The 24,580-nt window shown below is 42.4% G+C and overlaps 1 protein-coding gene across 1 annotated transcript in view; it reads right to left on the bottom strand.

Annotated features, from left to right (window-relative positions):
* The window catches only part of LOC126278116 (KIF-binding protein), an 88,402-nt gene that overhangs the window by 7,145 nt on the left and 56,677 nt on the right, over window positions 1–24,580 (bottom strand). Inside the window, exons 4-5 of the mRNA XM_049978000.1 lie at window positions 22,373–22,633; window positions 14,928–15,078 (exon numbers count right to left, since the gene is read on the bottom strand). Coding sequence (XP_049833957.1) covers window positions 14,928–15,078; window positions 22,373–22,633 — 412 coding nt within the window. The remainder of the gene's footprint in view (window positions 1–14,927; window positions 15,079–22,372; window positions 22,634–24,580) is intronic.

Raw genomic sequence — 24,580 nt, 5'->3', positions numbered from 1 at the left:
TCACGACCCTCCATGCAATAATCTAGTATCTTAACCACTATACTATGGCGACTGCATTACTCGGCTTCTTCTGCGACACTGCTCCCTCCTTAAGAGAACAGTGTCTCGGTGTTATGTCCTCCTAGTCCGGGAACGAGTCATCGGTCCTGATTACTCTGACTCCTGATGACTGATGTTTGCCCTGGCGGTGAGCTGCTTAGATTTTCCCTTGCCGCTAAGTTCTTTGTTACCTTTCCGCTTGTTGCGTCGCTGGAGCTTCGAATTTACGCTGGGTTGCAGGATCCTTATAGGCCTTCATTTGAAGGATGTGGACTGTATCTCTGACCTCTTGTCACCTTGTGTCAGGGTCAAAATCTTCAACTTCATAAATAACATCAGACAATTGTCTTACAACCTTATAAGGCCCAAAGTAGCACCTGAGGAGCTTCTCAGAGAGACCAACCTTCCGAAAAAAAAACGAAGGTCCAGACGAGGTCACCAGGCTGGTAGACAACAGGGCGGTGGCTCACATCATACCTTCGGTGATCGTTTTCTTGAGCCTGCAGTGTGCTGAGTCGAGCTAACTGCTGAGCTTCTTCAGCTATAGTTAACACCTAGCTGATGTAGTCATCGTCCACGTCATCAGGATGTAGCGGAAACACAGTGTCCATTGTCGTCGCCTCACGCCCATGCACCAGGAAAAATGGCATAAATCCTATGGTGTCTTGTTTGGCGGTGTTGTAGACAAACATCATGAAGAGTAACACCTCATCCTTGTTGCTCTGCTCAACATTGACAAACATTGATAGTATGTAGGCTAAGGTCTTATTAAGACCTTCAGTAAGCCCGTTAGTTTGCGGATGGTAGGCAGTCGTCATGTGATGAGTAATGTTGCACCGGCACTTTATCTCTGTCACAAGATTCGATTGAAAAACTTTCCCTTGATCTGTAATTAACGACCTTGGTGCACCATGTTTTAATACAATGTCTTCTATAATGAATTTGGCTACCTCGAATGCTTCGACTGTTTTCATGGCTTTTGGTAATGGCAGATAATCAGTGCAACCAATAATCCATCTATTGCCATTAGCAGACGTTGGCAGTCATCTGTGGAGGTCAATCCCAACACGCTGGAAATGCATTTCGGCTGGTGGAATCGGTATGAGTCGGTCAGCTGGTTTCTGAGGAACTGCCTTTCTCCTCTGGCACTCTCGACAGTGTGACACATAGTGACAGACACTCCTAAATAAACCTGGCCAGAAAAATCTCTTGCGGATCCTATCATATGTCTTAATAAATCCTAAATGTCTGGCCTCAGGTATGTCATGGGATTTCTGTAGAACATCTAAGTCCATGTGTTTAGGAATCACTGGTTGCCACCTCTTTCCAAACGGTTGAAAGTTTTTCTTGAAAAGTAATCCATTAACTACCTTAAATTGCCCTTTCACATCCTCTGATCGTTTCAAGGCAAGCATAATTTGAGATATCTTGGTGTCCTTCTGCTCAGCAGAGAGATCCTCAAGTGCAGCGAGACAGTCACTATCTTCATCAAAGTCTTGATGGTCTTGCACAGGGTTTCTTGAGAGACAGTTGACATCTTGGTGTTTTCTTCCACTTTTGTATACTATGCTAATGTCATACTCTTGAAGACGTAGTGCCCAACTGGCGAACCATCCTGTTGGATCCTTAAGACCTGTCAACCAACAAAGTGAATGATGGTCTGTAACAACTGTGAATGGTCTACCATAGAGATACTGTCAAAATCTGCACATGACCCAGATCACAGCAAGACTTTATCTTGTTGAGCACCACCCCAGATAAATTTAGCATCGGCTTTTAACAACTCTTGGAGTGGCCTGGCTTTGATACAAAAGTCTTTGATTAAACAACGGTAATAAGAACACAGTCCAAGGAAGCTTCTCACATCTATAATACCTTTAGGAATAAGAAATTCCATTATAGCTCTCACCTTTTCTGGGTCTGGCCGCACACCTTCGTTTGACACAAGGTGCTCAAGTATTTCGATTTCTTTTGCTCCAAAGAGACACTTTCTTGGATTAAGTTTAAATCCGGCTTGTTGGAGACACTTAAGAATGGCCCTCAATCTTTTTATGTGTTCATAAAATGTCTTTGAGAACACTATAATGTCATCTAAATAACAAAGACACATCGTCCACTTCAGGTGCCTTTGAAGATTATCCATCATCTGTTCAAAAGTTGCTGGTGCATTACACAAACTAAACGGCATTACCTTAAACTCATACAGGCCCTCACGAGTGATGAATGCAGTTTTCTCACAATCAGCCTCATCTGCTCGGATTCGCCAGTATCTGGGATAGTACATGTCCATGGTTGAGAAATATGTAGCCCCCTTCAAACAATCTAGTGTATCGTCAATTCGTGGAAGGGGTAAATGTCCTTTTTAGTTATCTTATTAAGCTTCCTGTAACCAACAGAAAAGCAGCAACTGCCATCCTTCTTCCTGTTGAGAACCACTGGTGACGACCATGGGCTCTGCAAAGGCTGAATGATGTCATTCTTCATCATTTTCTCTACCTCGCCATTAATTATTCAATGTCCAATTGCTGACACACGGTATGCTCTCTGGCTTATTGGTTGATGGTCTCCAGTGCTAATCCGGTACTTCACCAACGATTTGTCTAATTTGCTCTTCACCTGTAGATTGAAACATTCAGAAGAGTCTTGAAGAATGGCAAGTAGCTTCTTCTGTTGTTCCTTAGTGAGATCTGGTGATAGTTGAGCTAGAAGATCTCGTCTTGTAGTGGTAGTGTTAATTTCACCCACAGATTCGGCATGGGAGGTTTCTATGACACTCAGCTGTTCTGCAAGTAACTGGTCAGCATTTGCTACGCACATGCACCTTGGAAGGATCTGCGGTTCTCGGTGACAGTTAACTATCCACAATTTGCCGAATCCTTTCTTAAACGAGACGACAGAGACTGGGATGACCAAGTTACTCTTCAATGGTATGCTTTTCTTACATTCCACTACAAGATCCATGGGTTGATGCATGGCATGACACATGACCGTTACCTTTCTAGCGCTGACTGCAGGAAGGATCACTTCATCCAACATACAGTCTCCACACATTTGGATGCGCATCTTCTTGCCCACAGTATCTCACCTCCTTCAGCATAATCTTCGAGCGACCACAATCTATAATTGCTTGAGAAGCTTTCATAAAGTCCCATCTGAGAATGACGTCATGACTACACTCTTGTAAGATGATGAATTCTAAGGGCTGTGTATGGCCACTTATACCCACACGAATGACACATCTTCCTGTAGGTTTTACATATTTCCCATTAGCCACCTTCAGCATAGATGTTTTTTTGTCGACAAATATGGTTTTCTGCAACTGGCGACAGTACTTCTCCGAAATGACTATGATGCTCCAGAGTCCACAAGAGTTTGGGCTGGTTGGCCATCCATGAGGATATTGACGTAGTTTCCTATAATTTTGGTAGTGATCGACGGTGGAGGATTTTTCTCTTCGGCGATCTCACCTCCAAGGAAGGTTGCGGCAGCTAGGTGATCGGCTGGAGTTTCTAAACAGCGATGGAGACCTTGATCAGCGTGTTGGGAGTGCCCTCTCCAACAGCTAGCTTGTGGCGTTGGTGACCTACGTCGTCCTGCACCCACATCTTCGTGTTCATCTTGGTCTGCTGTCTTCCAGTGTGGGTGTCATAAAATATCTGCCACCTTTCTCGACAATAGTGCACCACATCTCTCGGTCGTCCGCGTGGAAGCATACTGGTTGGTTATCCTGGGTCCTCCAGACATCAGTCTTTCTTGATGCCCAAAAAGGTTCCTCATGCAGCACTGTAGAAACGTAACTTCGTCTGGATCTCAACTTTTTTACTGTTTTAAAGGGAAATAAAGGACGAGAGATTGGGTTCAATGTCTGTTCCACTTCTTCCCTTATAACCTCTTGAAGCATCTCTGTTTTCTGCTCGTCGTGCAATCCAAGGGCCTTCTGAACTTCCTCTCTCACTATGTGACGAAAAACACTTGTGAAATCAGTTGCTTCCTCCATCACAGACATCCATACGACATTTAGAAGCTGTTCAAACTTCTTGCGTGTAATTCTTTATTGATGCATTGTCTCAATATACTGGCACCAATTTATAAAGTCGTCTGCTGTCGAAACCTCCTTATACCTTCAGCCACTTGTTTTGATCTTGGCCATCGTCACCAGAGAACCCGGAAGGATGTCTCATGTGGTGGCACACAGTTGCTGTCATCGTGACATCCTCTTCTTCTTCTGTCTCCGATAGACTGCAATCTGTTGAATATGGCTCGAACTCAGGTTTCTCGCCACGTAAACGGCGACTCTGTTGTGGCCTGATGGGAGCCACTGAGTCATTGATAATGTGCAGTATCACAAGTTTCAATACCTGATGTCTCCACCAGAATAATGTCATGTAGGGGAAGGTGCAAGCAGATGAACAAATATGGTTCCCAATTCAAGTACACATCCTTCGCAAAGTTTTGTTAACAATATGGCCTCAAGCATCAACTTACTGATGCCTTCCAACTACGATCAAGTGGGGAGGCAGAGCACATGGTCTCTACCTTTAAAGAGAAAAGGAAGACATTGATTCAGCTAACATCATCAGAGGACATACTAGTATTTTTAAGCAATTATAGGTCACCACAGATCATTGGGAAGAGCCCGTCTGAGCTCCTGCATGACTGACTGTCATACTTCTCCACCTAGTGTAGTTGTAGCAGCATGAGTGCGGACCATCTCTATGGCACTTCTATACGGGCACCACAGTGTGTGTACTAACATTCAGCCAGCATCTTGGGCAGCTGCCCGCAACAGTCATTGGTGCCCTGGGATGCTGCCTTTACTCGTACTATGTGGACACACATGGTCTTCAATGGCAGCACTACCAAAACTAGCTACATCATGGACTGAACCTGTTGGCATCTCCTGGTTGTCATAATCTCTGACCCAGACTGCAAACATCTATTCTATCACTGCTGACTATACCTCAACAGCAACAGCAAAAATTTCACAACTGCCAGTACTCTGGCCATGGACTAGCTCCTCACAGCAGGCCAGTAGCAGCCTTTATTGATTCCACAGCTCCATCAGTCAATCATAGGGACCACAGCAGTGACACTCCACCACTACCAGCAACAACACTGCTGCACTGTGTAACGTGCCGGGCTGTTTCCTCACCCAGTAGTTAGTGCGCAGTGTTCTCGACCTACCTTGCTTTGCTTATTCAATATTGTCTTCCCGGTAGCTGCATCCATCTCACATAACGCACACTGAAATTAAGAAGCCAGGATCCTAGATTAAGTTTTCCAAAATCAAAAGTCAAGATCGTACTCATTGTTGAACATTTATGACAACCACAGTGCGATTTATTTGTTATCACTCACACATACAATATTCATGTGACCAGGCCCCTTACACTAAATCGTTACATTAGGTAGGTCAAAAACTTCCAGTCTTTAACAATGTTCACAATTACACTTTTTTTGAGACCAGCCGGGAAAATTAACCAACTTGCTGCACTTTTGCTCCATAAGAATCTGACCGAGAACTAACTGAGAACTGCACCAGCTCGGACCTTATATATATGAGTGCTTGAATATTTGACTATTTCTGTTAATATGCTACAGTTAATAATTTCCCAGGGTTAAAATGATCCTTTCTAGCTGGTTTTGAAGTTAACTATTGGGTTTTATTATTTAAATAACATGAGTGAGCTGTATCAAAGGAAACACAAGGAAAAGAGAACAGAAACCGAAGGGAAACAAGGAGGTAATCGTGACTGGCGGACCTCTCACCCAAAATCTGGGTGAGCCAGTCACCCAGCAACACATTAAAACCCTCTCCCTAAAATCCGAGGCAACAAACTGGACAGGACACAAAACCGTAAGACCTTAACCACAGTCGTTGTGTCGTCTTGCAAAATAGAGGGCAAATCCGGTGGCAAAGAAACCATCGCCCTCTGGTCAGAGAATAAAAGACAGTCAAGTAAAATGTGGCGGACAGTAATCTGAACGCCACAAGCTCTGCAGATTGGGGGGTCCTCCCGACGGAGTAAAAAACCATGCGTTAAGGGACTGTGCCAGATGCGGAGGCGAGTGAGAAGAAACTCATCCCGCCTGCATGAATGGTAGGACGTACGCCATGGCCGCGTGGTGGCCTTGACCAGACGCAGATTATTTTCACCGACTGCCAGCCACTCCTCTTCCCATTGATGCATAACACGAAAACGCAGGAGGGAGGTAACTGCATGGAGGGGAACGGCACATTCAACAACGTGAGGGAGGGAAAATGCATCTTTGGCAGCCACATCCGCCAGTTCGTTTCCCCTAATACCCACATGCCCCAGCACCCAGCAGAAACAAACCTCCTTCCCCTGCCGTTGCAGGTGGAGGTGGAGTAGGGCATCATAGATGTTCTGGACGACCGTATCCGCTGGGTACAAGTGTTGAATGGTCTGAAGGGCACTCAGGTATGTCAGAACAGATGAGAAACTTAAGACTGGGAACACATCTCATCTGCTCCAATGCCCGCAAGATCGCAAACAATTCGGCATCAAAGATGGTAAACACCGCAGGAAGCCGTAACTTGACGACTCGAGCAGGGAAAACAACAGCACAACCAACAGAGTCCCCTTGTTTAGAGCCATCCGTAAATATTGGTACATGCTCGAGATACTGGTTTAAAATATCGTAAAATAGGGAGGTAAAAACCAACGCAAGAGTGCAGCTCCTCCGGTACTCCGACAAATCTTAAAGGATGCTGGGCCTCTGGAGCAACCAGGGAGGCAGGCGGGTAAAACCTTGGCGTTGCGGGGCCACACGCTCCACACCAAGGGACTCAAGCAAATGCTTGGCACGAATCCTAAATTCCCTGGGACGACTGGAAAAAGAGACGTTCCATAGGTGGTCGGGCAACGGTAGGGTACGCAGGGGAGGTAGGACAGGCAAGGAATTGACACACCCGTCCCACCATGAGGAGTTTCCGCCGGATGGCGAGCGGCGGTTCCCCCGCCTCAGCACACAGGCTGGGGATGGGACTGGTACGGAAGGCACCAGTGGCCAGCCTGATACCCTCATGGTGTACTGCGTCAAGAATCTTCAGGTACGAAGGCTTCGCTGACCCATACACGGTGCAATCATAGTCAAGACGTGATCAGATGAAAGCCCTATAAAACTGCAGCAGACGCGCCTGATCTGCTCCCCAGGACCGATGGCTCAGACACTTCAAAATATTCAGTGCCTTCAGGGCCTGCACCTTGAGGTCTTTAAGGTGAGGCAACCACGACAACTTGGAATCAAAAGTGAGGCCTAGGAACCTCACAGTGTCTCTAAAAGGAAGAACGGTGTCCCTCAGATGCAATTCAGGGGAGGTAAAAAGACGTCGAGAACGATTGAAATGAACACACACACACATTTGTCTGCAGAAAACGTAAAACCCGTCTTCGCAGTCCATGCCTTTAAACACTTTATCGTAAGCTACAACTGACGACTAGCAGTGACAAGACTGGAGGAAGAACAGAAAACAGCAAAATCGTCCACAAACAAGGAGCATTGGGCAGGACTCCAGATAGTGGACGTGACACTGTTAATGGTGACGGCAAAGAGGGTGACACTTAAAACGCTTCCCTGAGGAACACCATTCTCCTGCATGTACAAATCAGATAGCACATTACCAACCCAATATCGAAAGAGGTGGTGGGAAAGAAAGGACCAAATGAAGATGGGGAAACGGCCACGAAAGCCCCACTGATGGAGTTGATTGAGGATAAGGTGGCGCCAAGTAGTGTCATACACCTTATTAATATCAAAGAATACACCTAGACAATGCTGGTTACGTAGGAAGGCCTGCTGGATGGCCGCCTCAAGCAGGGTCAAGTTGTCTATAGTAGAACGACATCTCCGAAAGCCAAACTGAGAGGGGCTAAGGAGCTGCCTGGTCTCAAGCAGCCAAACCAGGCGACGGTTGACCATGCGTCTTCCCGACACAGCTCATCAAAGCAATACTTCGATAACTACTGGGATGCGTTCGGTCCTTCCCCGGTTTGAGGAGGGGAATCAAAATCGCTTCCCTCCACGAGTCAGGGAACGTGCCGGATAACCATATCATATTAAAACAATTCAGGAGAACTTCCTTGGTTGGCAGCAACAAGTGCTGCAGCATGCTGTACTGGATTTGATCATGACCAGGTGCAGTATCACGAGCCACAGACAGCGCCGAATCCAATTCCCAAATTGTGAAGGGGCAGTTGTAGGGCTCAGAATTTGGAGACCGGAAGTCCAAGTGACCCCTCTCGATGGCAGTGCGGTAGTGGCAGAAATCTGGATGGCAGTTAATAGTGGTGGTAGATTCCGCAAAATGCATGGCCAGTGTCTGGCCAATGTCTCTCGGCACCGTAAGGAGACATCCCTGATGCAGCAATGCCGTGACAGATAGTTGGCTAAGTTTCCCGGAAATCCTCCTGATGGCTTCCCATACTTTCGTAGAACTAGTGGAGTGGGAGATGGAGTTCAAGAACAATTGTCATGACCGTCGTTTGCTCTCTCTAATCACTCGCTGCGCCTTGGCCCTTGCCACCCGAAAGGCCGCAAGATTTCCAGCTGAGGGATGGCACTTGAAGTGGCGCAGAGCTGCACGGCGGGCTCGGATGGCTGAGCGGCGCTCAGTGGCCCACCAAGGGACAGGACACCTCTTGGGGTGACTGGATGACTGTGGGATTGACAATTCAGCAGCATGGTAGATCATGGCTGTAACATGGTCTACCCATTCGTGGACACTGGCACGGTGTTCCAAAACAGCCAGTTGGCTGAAAAGTGTCCAGTCAGCTCTGCAGAGGTGCCACCGGGGCGGCACTGGTAACGCCACAGCCTCATCCAGGAGGCGAACCCAAAGGGGGAAGTGGTCACTAGAATGGAGGTCAGCAGCAACCTCCCACAGAGCAGAATCCGCAAGTGCTGGAGAGCAAAAGAAAAGGTCCAAAGCTGATGACGACCCAGAAGCAGTACAGAAATGAGTGGGAGCACCAGAGTTGAGGATGCACAGTTCTTCAGACATCATGAGGCTTTCCAGAATGCGACCCCTGGGGCAAGTAGTCGAAGAGCCCCATAAGACATTATGAGCATTGAAGTCCCCCAGAAGAAGAAAGGGGCGGGGCAGTTGGCTAATAAAGTTTGTGAGAGCCTCAGAGTCTATTGCATCCTGAGGCGGCAAATAAACTGAACAGACTGTGAGCCTCCGACCCACAAGAGGGTCAACAGCAACTGCTTGCAAGTCTGTAACGAGAGGGAGCTCAGATGAGTGGTGCATTTCACGGACAAAAACCGCAACACCATCCTTTGCCCTTTCCCCCGTCAGATCATCTTTACGATATACAGTATGGCCCCAGAAAGAAGGAGCATCAGTGGCCCAAAAATGTGTCTCCTGGAGACATAAGCACAAAGGGCACTCTCGTACAAGGAGTTATAATTCGGCCACATGCGTCCTGAACCCATTCAGGTTCCACTGTAATATGGGAGCCAGTGATCAGGGTGGCTGAACTTTCACCCTACCTTTGTGCTTTGGAGGAAAGCCCGTACTGGACAGAGATTTATTCCTGGGGCGAGAAGGTCGCCCCCAGTCGACATCAATGTCCTTCAGCTCCGATGACGACCCAAGGGAGATGTCAGACAGTACGACGGCCTCGTCATCGGACCGACCCTGACCAGTCTCTTGAGGTGGCAAAACCTTCACCTTCGGCGTCTTTGTCTTGGGGAGCTTAGAATGCAGGGCCTTATCAATAGCTGGAGATTTACTCGCCTGGGCAGAAGGCGCCATATGGGGAGAGGCAAGAAATACCCCAATGTCAGCGACCACGGCCTTGTCCGATGCTGCGGGGAGAGCCGCAGGTTTCAAAACAACCACAGCAGCACAAGTGCACTGGCAAATGCAGGTATTAGTGCAACCTCCGTTTGCGTGGCAACAGTGGCCATTTGTACCATTTTTTTTCAGAGTGGAAGCGAAAGATGTTGTAATCACAGGAGGTTGCATGGCCTTAAAGAGCTTCTTGGTCTCACCATAGAGGATGCGCTTAGATGTTTTAATCTCCTGTATCTCCTGTTCTTCGAGAAAGATCGGGCAGACCTGGCTCCAGACAGGGTGACTCCCAGAGCAATTCACGCACTTCACAGGTGATGAACAATCGGCTCCTTCATGGGCAGGCTGACCACATTTACCACAAGTGGCTACCCCATTGCACCCCAACGTTGTATGCCCAAAGCGCTGTCATTTAAAACAGCGCATTGGGTTGGGGAAATATGGCCGTACTGGCAAACGTAAGAACCCCGCTTTAACATGCTCTGGGAGTCTCAGGCAACTGAACGTGAGAATAAACAAGTTGGATTTGACGAGGTCCCCATCGACTCGTTTCATAATATGCTGCACGTCAACAATACCTTCGTCAGCCCACTCAGATTTTAACTCGTCTATGGGGATATCCACCAAGTCCCTACAAGTCACAACACCCTTACTATAGTTCAAAGTGGAGTGGAGCTCGGTCTCGATAGCGTACTCTCTGAGACAGGTTGCTTTCCAAAGAGAAGCGACTTGACGGGAACTAGAAGTCTCAACTAACAGAGTCCCATTGCGCAGTCGCTTCACAGATTTCAGCGTTCCTGCAATTCCCTCAAGACCCTTATGGATGTAAAAGGGAGAAACCCTCTCAAAGCTACCCTCCTTCCGTTTAATAATCAAAAACACATTCTGATTATCAGCATGTGCTCTGTTACGACAGTCTGATAAATCTCTAGCAACACCAGGCACTGGAGGACTCGCAGCACGAAGTCGCTTTTTCATTGGGGTGTGTTTTCCTACCAACCCAATCCACTGGTAGGGGGAAGTGTAGAGGTCGAAGGGTCCATTGCGGTCCCACGAGCAGCTAGGGAACTAAAGGTCCACTCAGACAGAGCCCCGCGTGCCTGAGTAAGCCTGATACAACTGTGGTGCGGCAGGTGCCCCAAAGGTTGCCCGCTTGTGACTGTTCCACCCCAACAGCCATGCATCTTACAGGCGCGGAGCACACCGAAAGATTGAGGTTTTTTTTATAGAGGTTGGCCTTCCTCGCAATCCAGGTGGTCAAGCCAAGATTACCATTCCCCGCAGCACACAACATTCCACCGCCACACCATACGGTGGTCGCTGAAGCATGTCCGGAGGTTACGGTGACAGGAGACTGGCGGTGCTGACCAGTCCCCAGCTCAGGACCCCGGGGTCGCCAAGCCCGTACTCAGCAAATAAATGCTGAACCCCTGGGGGCAGTATCAAAGCAGATCTCGGAATTATTTAGTAGTTTGGTCACAATTGGCACTGAAAGTCATACAGGCTACAGATTTTAAGTCTTAATATCTATTTAACTAACAGACTTTAGGTTAATTTAAACACTTTGCTGGAATCAGTAAAATTTAGGCTTTCTTTTGGATGCAGTCTTATAGCTGAATTTGATCTATTAGCTCACTCGAATTTTACTTAATATGTATTGCACAATATATGTAACTGTCCATAACTGTTAATAGTATGATGAAACTGATTAGCTCATTACTTTCAGAATAGATATTAGAATGTACTGAAATAATAGATTTTACTAGGGGAATTTTATTTAAACTATTTCTGAATTCTGCACTACTAGGCTGAAGGCCACAGAATCTGTAGTCGGAATCTGAGTAATAATAATAATAATAATAATAATAATAATAATAATAATAATAAAATCATTGCTTAACTAAGTTACTGAAGGAGTGTAAAACCAAAACAGGATAGCAGTGGGCAACCCTGCTTCGTTACAACTGGGAGACAGATTCGCCAATTTTTCATTAGCATCCTACCTTGCTTGCAAGGGATGTTGAAATGGAGGAACTCTAACCCACAACATTCAAGGTACTATCCCTTCTTACATGTCAAAACCAGCATAAGCTGGGGCTTTTCCAAGTCAAAATACCATCTCAGAGGAGGGACGGATCAGCAATAGAAATGAAGACAAGAAATCAAGATTTGTCACATAGCACCACAGGTGGTGCTTTGCTCCATTGGCTTTCAGGAAGAGTGGCACTCCAGGAAATGGAGCACAACCCTGCCCCCACAGTGAAACACAAGCAGATTCACATGTTTTCTCAGTAGATGTTATTACTGAAGTCACATCACTGATGATGGCACTTATCTATTCCATGGATTTGCTACAGGTTATTGCGTTAGCTGGATTCTTGCTTGCTGCTTACTTGACTATTCCTGGACTTTTACTTCATGCCAACTGTTCTTGCGTTTCATGTTCAATAAATGTGATTTATTTGTTTCATTTTGCTTTGGGGCGTCAAAACAACTAGGGTCTTACATGCCCATGTCAAAACTGTAGAACACGAAAAAGAGTGGAATTAAAAATAACTACATGTTAATCACAATCGACGAAAGGGAAGACAGCTAAAAACAGGGAAATGGAGAAAGTCTAAAAAATATGTCATAGAGAAATGGAGGTCCTGTAATAAAAATTAAATGGCCTTCACCATATTGCTATGATGGATAAAAAGTAAAACACAGTCAACAGCCTGCATGTTGTTCACTAAAATGGCCAATAACTCAAATGACAAACAAAAACATAAGTGGTTAAAAAAAGGGCATTCCGTCAGGAAATGGCGGACTGTCAGAGGTGGGGGAGCACCTACTTAACAAATGGCAATGGCTAAAACCACAGTGCCCAACACACAACCTATCTAAAATGATCTCACAGTGAGAGGGCCAAGAGGAGGCTGTCCAAGCTGCTGGGAGAGGCTTAATAAGATCAGTGGTGATGTCAAAGTGACACCACCTGCTGACAGACAGCAACACAAGAATCATCAGAGTGAGTGTAAGAACTAGCGTCAGAGTGAGTGTAAGAACTAGTGGACTGAGATACGAAGACTGCAGACTTGGCAGCAGTGTCAGCAGCCTTGTTTTCTGGCAGACCGACATGACCAGGAACCCATTGAAACATCACACTGGCTCCACCAAGGGTGAGCAAGTGACAGTTTTCCTGGACCCACTGCACTAAGAGATGGGTGGTGTATAGTGCACATAGACTTTGAAGGGTGCTGAGTGAGTTTGAGCAGAGGACACAATTGAAAAGGCTGCATCGCTGGATGCACTCCATGGCCCGATATAAGGCGAAGAGCTCGGCTGTAAATACTAAGCAGTGTGGTCAGTCCGAGAGCCATCAGTGTATACAAAGGTACTATCACAAAGTTCCATGCAAAGGTCATGAAACTGAAGGCAATAGATCTAGGGTGGAGTAGTGTCCTTAGGAAGCGAATAAAGACCAAGGTTAACATGGATTGCTTCATGGAGCCATGGTAGGGAATGGTTCACACCCACTGGGGGAGTTGCAAGTAGCATGAAGATGAGCCGCCGTAGAAAGCGCCGAATGCAGACTCCAGGAGGTAACAGAGAACAGGGACGAGCCCCATACTGATGACCAAAGGAATCATCAAAGGAGGCGGCACAGGAGGGGTGGCCATGCATGGCAGACAAACACCATGCATACCTGCTGTGGAGAAAGTCATGCCAGTATGACAGTGGTACTTCAGCAGCTTCAGTTATAACATTGGGCAGCCTAGTGTAAATACCACCAAGGGAAGAATTCAACGTTCTATGGGCCTGGGCATGAACAGGATAACCATGGAGAAGCCAGGCCAAGCAGTATTTGTGGTTGAGAATCAAATTGGTTTCCAAAAGCAAAGTTCCATTTCATAAACGAGAGCAGGATGTCACAGGGCCGGCAATTGCATCAACACCTCTCTGAATAATAAACAGATTTACTGTGGTGAAGAACTGACTGTCTTCAGTACATGAGACCACGAGGAACCGTGTTGCAGCAGGAAGGGTCTTTGAATCATTAGCCTCATTACGTTTACAATTTTTAGACAAATCTCCCACAATTCCCAGCATCTCTGATGGCGCGCTCCTTCCAACTGGGTGCCTCCTTCACAAGCGAGCGCACCTGCCTTAGGTGACTGTTCACACATATATGTCTGCTTGTGTCTGTGTATGTGTGGATGGATATGTGTGTGTATGTGTGTGCGAGTGTACACCTGTCCTTTTTTTCCCCTAAGGGAAGTCTTTCCGCTCCCGGGATTGGAATGACTCCTTACCCTCTCCCTTAAAACCCACATCCTTTCGTCTTTCCCTCTCCTTCCTGAAGAAGCAACCATCGGTTGCGAAAGCTAATAATTCTGTGTGTGTGTTTGTGTGTTTTGTTAATGTGCCTGTCTGTCGGCGCTTTCCCGCTTGGTAAGTCTTGGAATCTTTGTTTTTAATATATTTTTCCCATGTGGAAGTTTCTTTCTATTTTATTTACATCAGTAGGAGGTAAGATGCATATGTTGACTACCAAATGCAACTACTGGGTATTCATAATTAAAGTGCAGCTACTCACAGAGGTAAAATGTGGCCTGTAATTACTGTATGGCATCAAAAGTTGGTAAACATTTTAATTAACTAATTTACACTGGAAAAAAAATCAGTTGCAATTTCCATTCACCAGGTGCAATTAGGGAACAAAGAATGCAAGAAAGGCATACAGATATGTTTCCATATGTAGTGGATTAAGAATAGGATGTTGGCATAAAAGGTCAAACAAATGCACAATACTGATTTTATTATTAACCACCGGTTATGCAATTTGTTCATTAGGAGCACTGGGATGTCGATGAGATGCTGTATAGTGCCATATTTGCACTTGATGGCCAAAATCGGAACTAACTTTTTTCCAGCATAAACCAGTTCTGCATTAATGCATTAACAGATGTACCAAATTTTGCTGCTGTCTGATAATTACAGCCCACATTGGATCTCGGTGACTAGCTGCACTTTAATTATAACCATCTGGTATTTACAATTGCAAACAGCTACAGAAACTTACCTGGTAAGCATCAATGCTCTTTTTAATATTCTCACGATTTACTTTCTTGTCTGGAGTAACTAACTTGCTGTACAAACGACCAATATGACAATGTGCATTCAATGCAGGACGTTCAAGATCCTCACTTATTGTGTCAGGAAATTCTTTGGTGCTGTAAAAAAAAAATGAAACATGTCACTTAGCAGACAGAAAACTAATACATAAAACAAATGGAAAATATGTGGGAAACATAATTAATTAAATTTTAACAGGTGAAACCTCTGTTAGTCACACATTTTGTGAGCACACACTGATGATTATAGCAGAATCAATAAAAAGAGGGTGTACAGCTTTCAACCAATATTCAGTTGTTTCAAGTTGCTACTGATCTTAGGCCAGCATACAATACAGTGACACTGGCATTGTTGTCACCATCATATTTTGTGTCCGCAAGCTCAGTTTTGTTTCCTGCGTCATTTACTGTGTGTTTCACACCTGCTTTCATAAACAAAAGCAGACATGCTAAACTACGCGCTGTCTGCTAATAAAGTCAAATGAGGTTGGAAGCAAGGGAAAATTGACAGTGTCAGTGCTGTCATGAACATTCGATTTGTATCAATTCAGCTAGCCCCCATCAGCCACCAAGCCAAATTGCTCCAACAAGTGTGTGAATAATATAGTTTAATGTGTGTTCAAAAACTATCAGTTGTTGTTGTTGTTAATTCCACACATGTAAATTTAGGTATGCTGTCTGGTTTTGCAAATGACTGACTGCATAATGCTTTCATAAAATGTTGTGGAAGCAAAGATATAAGAGAATAACAAATTAATACATGCATGCAGAAACGTGTAATAATAAAAATGAGCTGTAAAAGGGCATCTGACTTAGCACAGAACATCTATAAATAATTACTACAGGGCATAAGGTTTCCTAAAGAACACCTACAAATAATTGCTACAGTTATGCAGCCAACGCAATAATCTACACTGAACTTTCATATTTTTCTAATCATTTATGAGTCCGTTAAATCAGATTACTGTTGCAATCAATACTCGTAGATCGATTCTAATGCTAAATCTGATCCTTACCTTGATTGCCTTTTGACAAACGAGCATGCTTGCTTGACTGCATTGGCGACTAACAATGAACTTATAACTGTACGAAGGACTGTGTAAATAACTGGTCACTGCTTAAATGGGTTCTAATCAAAATAAATATTCCAGTAAGTGAATAAAAAACTTATAGTGTTGTCTCTGTTGCTTTTCAATGTAGTTAAACAGTCCCGAAAATTTTCAGCAAGAGACTATGAATTTAAAGATGCTTCCGGGGAAGAATACTTCTACAAACAAATAAGGAACCTTGTAACCAGCTAAGAATTGAAAGTGGCACTTTTCCAACACCAACACAGAGGCTAGTGTGGTGTTGGATATAAAGGCACCTGTGTCCAAACTAATCTCTTATCACACATAAGATGTCAATTGGTGGAGCAATACAAGTTTCCAAGGAGCAGTGTATCACGTGATAGTCCAGTCATTAGCATCATTCAGCTGCATCCACCAGCAGCATGTACTTTGGGATGTGTGTGTAACACAAGGGGTTGATTTTCATGTAAGGTTGGGTATGGTGAGCTTATTTTGACACTATAGTATTGATTATGGATGGTATAATGCAAACACAACCAGTATTATGTTAAGAAGCAACAGCGGCAGTTTTCTGAGCATATAAATTCTACTAGGGATGGTCAGAAGCAGAAACAGTGGCCGAGTGTAGCGCTCACCCCAGCATTGCCAGTTAGCAGGCTAGACAACGGGACAAGAGTGAGATGTTGGACAGAGAGCACACTGGTGATGCTGCAAAAGCATCACACAGCCATCTTCTAATGTGCAAACCACTGCAGTGGATAGTGGTTGGGGGGGGGGGGGGGGGGGGGGGAGGAACAAAAAGTTTCAAAATGTCCTAACATAAATGGCACTGAATCGGAGTTCTTGCTATGGAGAGTACTGCGCCTTCAATGGTATTGGCACGAATGACAGAGCTTAATGAACTCAATGTTGAAAAAAGTATTGTGATAGGAAGGCCCAAGCAACCTACATTGATGGGGCTGTCCAGTACATTGTGCCTCCTAGTTAAAGTCGCACACCTTTCCTGCACCAAACAACATTTCTATTTAACACTCTCTCCAAGGACCTGGATTCTCTGCACCAAACTATATTTCTATTTAAAACTGTCTTCACAGACCTGGCTCCTAAGGGCTTCTAAGTTGCTTGTTAGAAGTCAAAAGAAAAGCAGTAACATGTCTTTTAAAAAAGCTGATTCATCTGGCCTGGCTTAGACTATCAGGTAACGGCACCTTCCAATGGTTACAGTGAAGCCTTAAATGGCAGCAAAGGTGGAGAATATGGACTTTGAAATGGCAAATCTGTTGAAAAACGTACCCTGTTGACCAAAGCTATTTAGACAGAGGGTATGACAGTGCCACACGTTAGTGGTGGTACCTCAGCAGCACCTATTCCATGTGTCAATGGTGGCTAAATCAATAAAATTCCAGACTCGCAACTTGGTCTTCTTATGGGAATTCACAATTTACAAAATGTAAAGTTTATATCAGGGATGCACTACCACAAATGATGAATCCACCACTACATTTGTAATGCATTGGGATCTAGGGTTCTGGGCAGCCTCAACATTAGCAGCAAAGAAGAAGTGGAATGTACTGAAATGCCTTTAAGTTCAAAGAGAGGTTTGGAACATTAAATATAAGTTCTCTTCTGAAAACAAAATAAAATGGAATCATTTCTGCAGAAGAATCATTTACAAATTTTAGACTTACATATGAGTGTAGTAGATACACAACTTTACAGAATTTATAAAGGGAAGCCAGCAATGCAAATAATGGAAAACATGCAAATGGTTGAATCAACATTTTCTGCAAACAAAACAAAAAATCTGCAGACAGAACTACAAATATTAAGTCAAAATCACAACATACGGCAAGCATAAAAGATATACCCTTATAAACTGAATGAACTTGTAAATGAAGATAACAGATGAAATTTGCAAAGTAAACGAATTTTGGGATTTTCTAAAATCTGAAGTCTCCACCATATATAAAAACAACAATAATATACTTCTTGGCAACTTCAGTGCTCAAGTTGGGAAGTAAAATAAATTTAAGAATATTGTAGGCAAATATACAGCACACTTAAGAACAAACAGAAATGGTAAACGACTGATCAACGTGAGTAATATGCTCCAATTAGAAGCAATGTCCATGAATTTTTGCAAACTACCAAGAAACTACAGATCAATGAGAATTTCAGCTGGACCCCACATCCATATTCGTAAGGAATTTCAAGGAAATTATTAGTGTTAAAGCAATCAGAAATAGAGAATTTGATTCAGATCTTTATCTGGCTTTGGTTAAAATACATTTTCTCCCATATGAAATAAAAAAGAAGACCCAGATAGTTATCAAATACAACTCCAGTAGAGCAGTATGCAAAATAAAATGGAGAAAAATTTAAAGAAGAAATTTAATCAGATAAGAAAGGTGACTGACATGAACTCCATGTACAAATTACCAATGTGGCAGAGATACCTAAAGACCTTCTAAGAATAAAATGACATAATGGAATGAAGAGTGTGAAGAAGCTCTATAAAAATGGGCTCAAAAGATGGAAAGAGGGAAGGATTAAAAAAAAAAAAAATAAAGATAAAAACACCTTGAACATTTCAGACAGCAAATAAAAAAACATTGAAAGTAATAAAAAAATAAAAAAAATGAAACAAAAATCAAAAAATCTCAGTTTATAAAACTCCAAGAAAAATTCCACCAAAATTAATACCGGTAGTTTTTTCCATACTTTCAAAGATGTCAAGTACCAAGTATTTGTTTCAAAGTTGAAAATAGCAAAATATGTTTAAATACCCAGGAAAATTGTGAAATATCAGCAAATTTTTTGACAGGCTCTGGAACTGTCTAGTTCCAACAGTTAAATTACAATTTTTAGCAGCACCTGAATATTCTGAGGAACATTTCCTGCCTACAGCGCTAGAAATTCATGAAGCCACCAATACATTCAACAACAATGAAAAAGTTAATGATGAGGACTATCTATACAGAACAATTACTGAAATGTTCAGAACCAATGATTATAGGATACACAAACTTGCTTTTGAGAACATTTGGAAAACAGAAAAGATTCCTGAATAGTAGAAAATAATATTAATCCATCCATTACTTAAAAAGGGTGGCAAAACAAGTCAACAATAATTATTGAAGAGTGTCACTTCTGCCAATGGCATATAAAATATGATCAAAAATTCACCTGAACAGAGTTGCTGAAACTTTGCACAAACAACCTTTTCAAGAAAACATTTGATTCTGTAGTCAGAGAACAACAGACACTCCCTTTGTCAAAAAAGTTCCAGAACAAGGTTAAAAAAAAAAAATATTGCACTTACCAAGTAATGATCCTAGCGCCTGTTGAAGTAGCCCCCTTGTTTATCTATACACTGCTGCCAGTGTTTCTGGATGTCTTGGAAGCAAGAACAGAAATTTTTAAAGGTGATGCTTGTAACATCATCTTTCACAGCCTGTGGGATTATGTGATATCTTGATAAAGTTTTCCTTTCAGTTGTCTTTCCACTCACAGAAACAAGAAAAAATTGCAAGGTGAGAGGTCAGGTGAATATGGTGGATGAGGAATGGCAATAACAGAATGCTTGGCCAGATACCAAGTAACAGATAAAGCATTACGGGAGAATGCCAAAAATCAGGGCAGCAACAACAAATTGCTTGTCACAAACATTTCAAGAATTTGATGTAAAGACTTTCGCTCACTGTTTAAACTAGAGAAACATACTCATGGTGAACTAATCCTTTACTGTCAAAGATTGTGACCAACATTGTCTTTGTTCTCCAAGGCTGTCATCTTACTTTTTTTGAGGTTGGTGATCCAGAACTCCGCCATCAACACTCTGATGTTTGGTGTGAGGGTCTTACTGATAGCACCACCTCCATACCAGCAATAATCTTTGATAGATATGTGGGATCATGACTGGCTCTTATCCAGAAGTTCATCAGAAAATCTTCATCTTTCCTCTTTCTGTTCGTTTGTTGGTGTCTGAGGGATGAGTTTTGCATTAAGTTTCTGTTTATTTAAATCTTCACGTAAAATCTTAAGACACACATCAATTACATTCTTCTGGCATCACACACAGTTGCACGATAGTCTTCTTGCAATAACTGCCTTGCACAATCCATGTCTGCATCTGTAAGTTCTGTAGACGAGTGACCAGCTCCGTGATTGTCTTACCCTGAATCTCTGCCTCCATGAAACCTGTGCCACTTGAAAATGCGGCTTCTTGAAAGTGCCTCACTTGCATATGCTTGCTTAATGTTTCACTAGAAGTCTTCCCAAGCTTAATGCAGACTTTAATGTTCGTCCTTTGCATACATTCATCATCCACTGTATCATGATAACTAATGTGTCAAAAACCCAAAAAATGTGTTCCTAAGCACAGCCCTGCCACCTAGTGAGTTTGCACAGAAACATGGAGGAGGTCATTTCAAGGATGCATACATACCAGGTAACATAAAAACACCATTTGTTCCCCCTTAGTAGTGTAAACCCAGAAATTAAAAAAAAAAAACTGTCCTCAAATTTTTCTGACAAAGGGAGTAAAATCATTAGAGAATTTAGTGTTAAAGCAAAATCAGAACACAACATTCATAAAACACCCTCAAATACAATATCTAAAGTGAAATATATGGCAGAAATAATTAGTATTGGACAAGGGAATTGTGTCTCAAGACAAGCACCAGCATCAAAGCCTAATGTGGCAGAAGGTAGAGCAAGCAAACTGTTACACAGTAGAAAGTGAGAACTGTAGTGGCAACTGTTGAAGAGTTGATACAGTCTGTTGCAGATATACTACGAGATTCAAGCTTTTCTGACTGCTGTATGTCGATTGCTATGCACTTATGACAAGATAGGATTTTCCAGCTGCTCACTGGAGCTGGCCTCTATTGTGGTTGGTGTACTTTCATATGCACATTTCTAGGTTTAGATTTTTACACACACATTGTGTGTACCAATTTCTTCACTGTAACAGAAAGTGATGTTGAAAAGGCAGGCACTCGTGCCTTAAACAACAAACTCCCTACACCAGATGGTATACATCTGATTATTTTCCTGAATCTTCTTTCTTCCTCCAAGTAACCAAACGGACTTGTTTACAGACAGCAAGGCTCTCACCACAATTAACACACAATGGCAGCATCTACATAATCATACAATGTAGGCTTATCCTGGGTGATTTCTGTTTTACGGGCATTGTACTATGGTCCAGGGCATGTTTCTGTCCCCAACACTTCATCTACTAATGTTATAGACACCATCAAAGGCTATAGACACAGACAGCAGGTTCAAACTTAAATAAGCCAACAAAGTCAAACTGTTTATATGTATTCACACAACAGTTGTATCATGAAGTTATTAGATGGCTGCTTAAGATCACAGTCATGCCGATGCGTGAGAGGAAGGATTGGCACTATTTGCTTTATTTAACACTAACGCCCACAAACTGTCTAATATCAATCCTTGTCCTCTTTTGTTAAAATTGGTTTTTAATTTGAATTTCTATGTTTTCTCCATACATCCTAGCACTGTAATGATATGACCCTGACAGAACAACAGTATTGGAGAAACAGATTTGGAAGTACTGTGGTCCTAGTGCATGGCCTGCTACTGCCATTTCCGCATTTCCCAGACAATGATAGCATTAAGAGATGGAACATAGAATCCTGGCATTTAAAAAACCATAAAGGGCGTAGGATGTAGTGTTAAGTGCCTGCTTAATACGTTCTTTAAATTTAGATTATTTAAAAGCAGTATAAATACTGCAAATGTAAGTATGCAAACCAAATTTTCTGCTTCATCCTGCTCTCATGCCATCTATTAAAATCATTATTACCACTCCTCAAAACTGTCTAGACACTACAGATCCTTTTACTTCTCTCTGTTTTCCTCCCCAACACCTTCAAATTTTCCATAGCTGATCTTCCTCAACCAGGTGACATACATTTTTCTTTTATTATCTATGCTTTAAACAGCAATTTTTATTTGTGTGGTTTCTGCATTCTTTTTGGAAGCTTGTAAGTCTTTCATAATTAACAATGCAAAAAATTGACGAGAAATTATTCCTTTTCGTTTGATGTATTTTTATTTATATCCATGATTACTTTCCTTTTTCACTGCTGCAAACCACCTATTCACAACTTCTCCCTTTGCTACCATTAGTCCACATGCAATTTTTTTTGGCATCTAGCCTGTTGCAGTCTAAAACAAAGTACCACATACAATATTTACCTAATGTAAACCTGACAGGCTGACATTTGTTTCCTGCTGAACAAAATAATATATAAATAGGAAGACAGAATGTAAATTTCTCAGATACTTGCCTAGGATCTTTAAGTGAGTCCAGGAAATGAGTAAAGTTGGCAATACTGCTAGAAGCCAAGTGATTGATCTTGCGCAGAGCATGTGGTGTTGGCCGACTATCACTTGCTTGTAATCGTTCCAGTTTTATGTCAAGTATATCAGAGTAAGTAAGTGCTAATTCATACCACAGCTGTCTACATACAAGCATATAGTACTGTGGATTTAGCTGTTGTAAGACTGATTCCAAAAGATCCACACGTCGTTTATGCATACGACTCTGTCTGAACAAAAAGATAAGGTACCAGTTAAATAATGAATGTTTTAGATACTTTCATTCCTAAGAGAATATAACAAAATATTAACTGTAACTATGAAATTTATTCATACCATTATAGTTGTCTTTTTTACTTCACACTTATCGTAATCTATATAGGAAGGGAGGGCAAGTGGGAGGGAAGGCGGGAGGGAGGGAGGGCGGGCGGGCGGGAAGGAGGGAGGGCGGGAAGGAGGGAGGGCGGGAAGGAGGGAGGGCGGGAAGGAGGGAGGGCGGGAAGGAGGGAGGGCGGGAAGGAGGGAGGGCGGGAAGGAGGGAGGGCGGGAAGGAGGGAGGGCGGGATTTAAGGACAGTGGTTCCTTTATCTCTCAAAATAGAGTACAGAGTTGGAAGACATTGGTTTATCCATATATATAAAATAACAAAAATAATAATATTAAATAGGAAACACTTAAGTACTTCAAAATGATATTTATTTGGTCACAAACCAGCTTTCCTCTTCTTATGCCATTGTTATGTGACAACTGAATGTTGTGAACACAGATAAAATGATGTGCATTCTTTTGTGTGTGCACATGTTGATGACTCAATGTTCTGGCTAGTCTGTGAGTGGTCTCCTTTACCCCTAAATTATTTACATCCTGGCAGAACTTTCCTTACTATGGTTACATAGATATTATTTATACAGAAGATACGAAATATACAAAAATGAGGATATGTAGGGTATTCACGTAAGAAAGAATTACATCTTTATTTTATTTTATTTATTTTTTTGACATGCAGAAATAGCTGAATTAACTAAAAAAGGAAACAAAGTTTTTTATGTGGGGCTATCTTTAATAAACGATGAAAAATAATTCTGAATTTAAATTAAGTTTAAGTTATACAAATATTGGATTAAACCTGTAAATTCAGCTTTATTTATTAATCAGTTGCAGAATGTAGCTCCACACAAAAAACTTTGTGTTTCCTTTATTGTTAATGGAGGCCTTAACTATTTCTGAATGACACAAAAAATAAATCATATCTATTACTTTTCTAAGTAAACATTCTACACGTCAAGACTTTCATGTCTTCTGTATAAATAATATCTGTGTAAGTCACATGTCATTTTATCTTTGTCCGTGACATTCAGCTATCTCCACGCTATGGCCCAAGAAGCTGAAACCTGGTTTGTGACCAACTAAATATTATTTTGCAGAACATTGATAAGAGTTCCCTATTTAATATTATCATGTTCTGCCAAACAAAGATGGGAGAGTTCAGTAATTGTTATTAAATAAGAAGGTTTTCCTGGCCCTTGAGTAAAGACTGACAGCAGGACAAGACAAAGAAGAGAGAGTGGCAGAAAACATGATCTAATAAATAGCTAAGTGCACATTACGGACAGCACTATAAACAAAAATGCTCCTTGTTGTTACTAAAAAAGAAAAACATTACAAATTATACTGAAAAATAAAGTGCTGCACATTCACAAATATACATCAGTTTGAAAACACAAGCACTAAATAAATTATATAATATTGCAGTGGTTGTATCATAAGGTCCTCTGCAATCTACGATAATCCAGTCTCCACAAATCATGATCTATATAAGTAACTTCTGTCAGTTGTCTTTCTTGCATGGCCTTTACAACTACTGCATTCTAGCCTTTACTAGGTCTACCTTCTTTCTGCCTTCTTAGAGATCACCATACTCATACTTTCAGAGGTATTCCCCCTACATCTTCTATGACCATACCATTATAGTTGTTTCATTCCTAAGCGCCACACCAAAGGTGTATCTGTTCTTAGTAATTCCCTCGTATGTTTTTGAATCATGTCCTTCCTTACTCATAACAATATAGATCCTTTTTTTAAAAAATGGAAACTCCTTGTAGGAATATCAACAATATATGAAAAGATAGATTGCTACTTACTGTACAGATGACACCTTAAATTAAACACACAAGCTT

This window comes from Schistocerca gregaria, chromosome 6 (genome assembly GCF_023897955.1).
Source record: "Schistocerca gregaria isolate iqSchGreg1 chromosome 6, iqSchGreg1.2, whole genome shotgun sequence".
NCBI lineage: Eukaryota > Metazoa > Arthropoda > Insecta > Orthoptera > Acrididae > Schistocerca > Schistocerca gregaria.
Note: the sequence above shows the minus strand (reverse complement) of the source record. Positions and strands in the feature narration are given on the sequence as shown.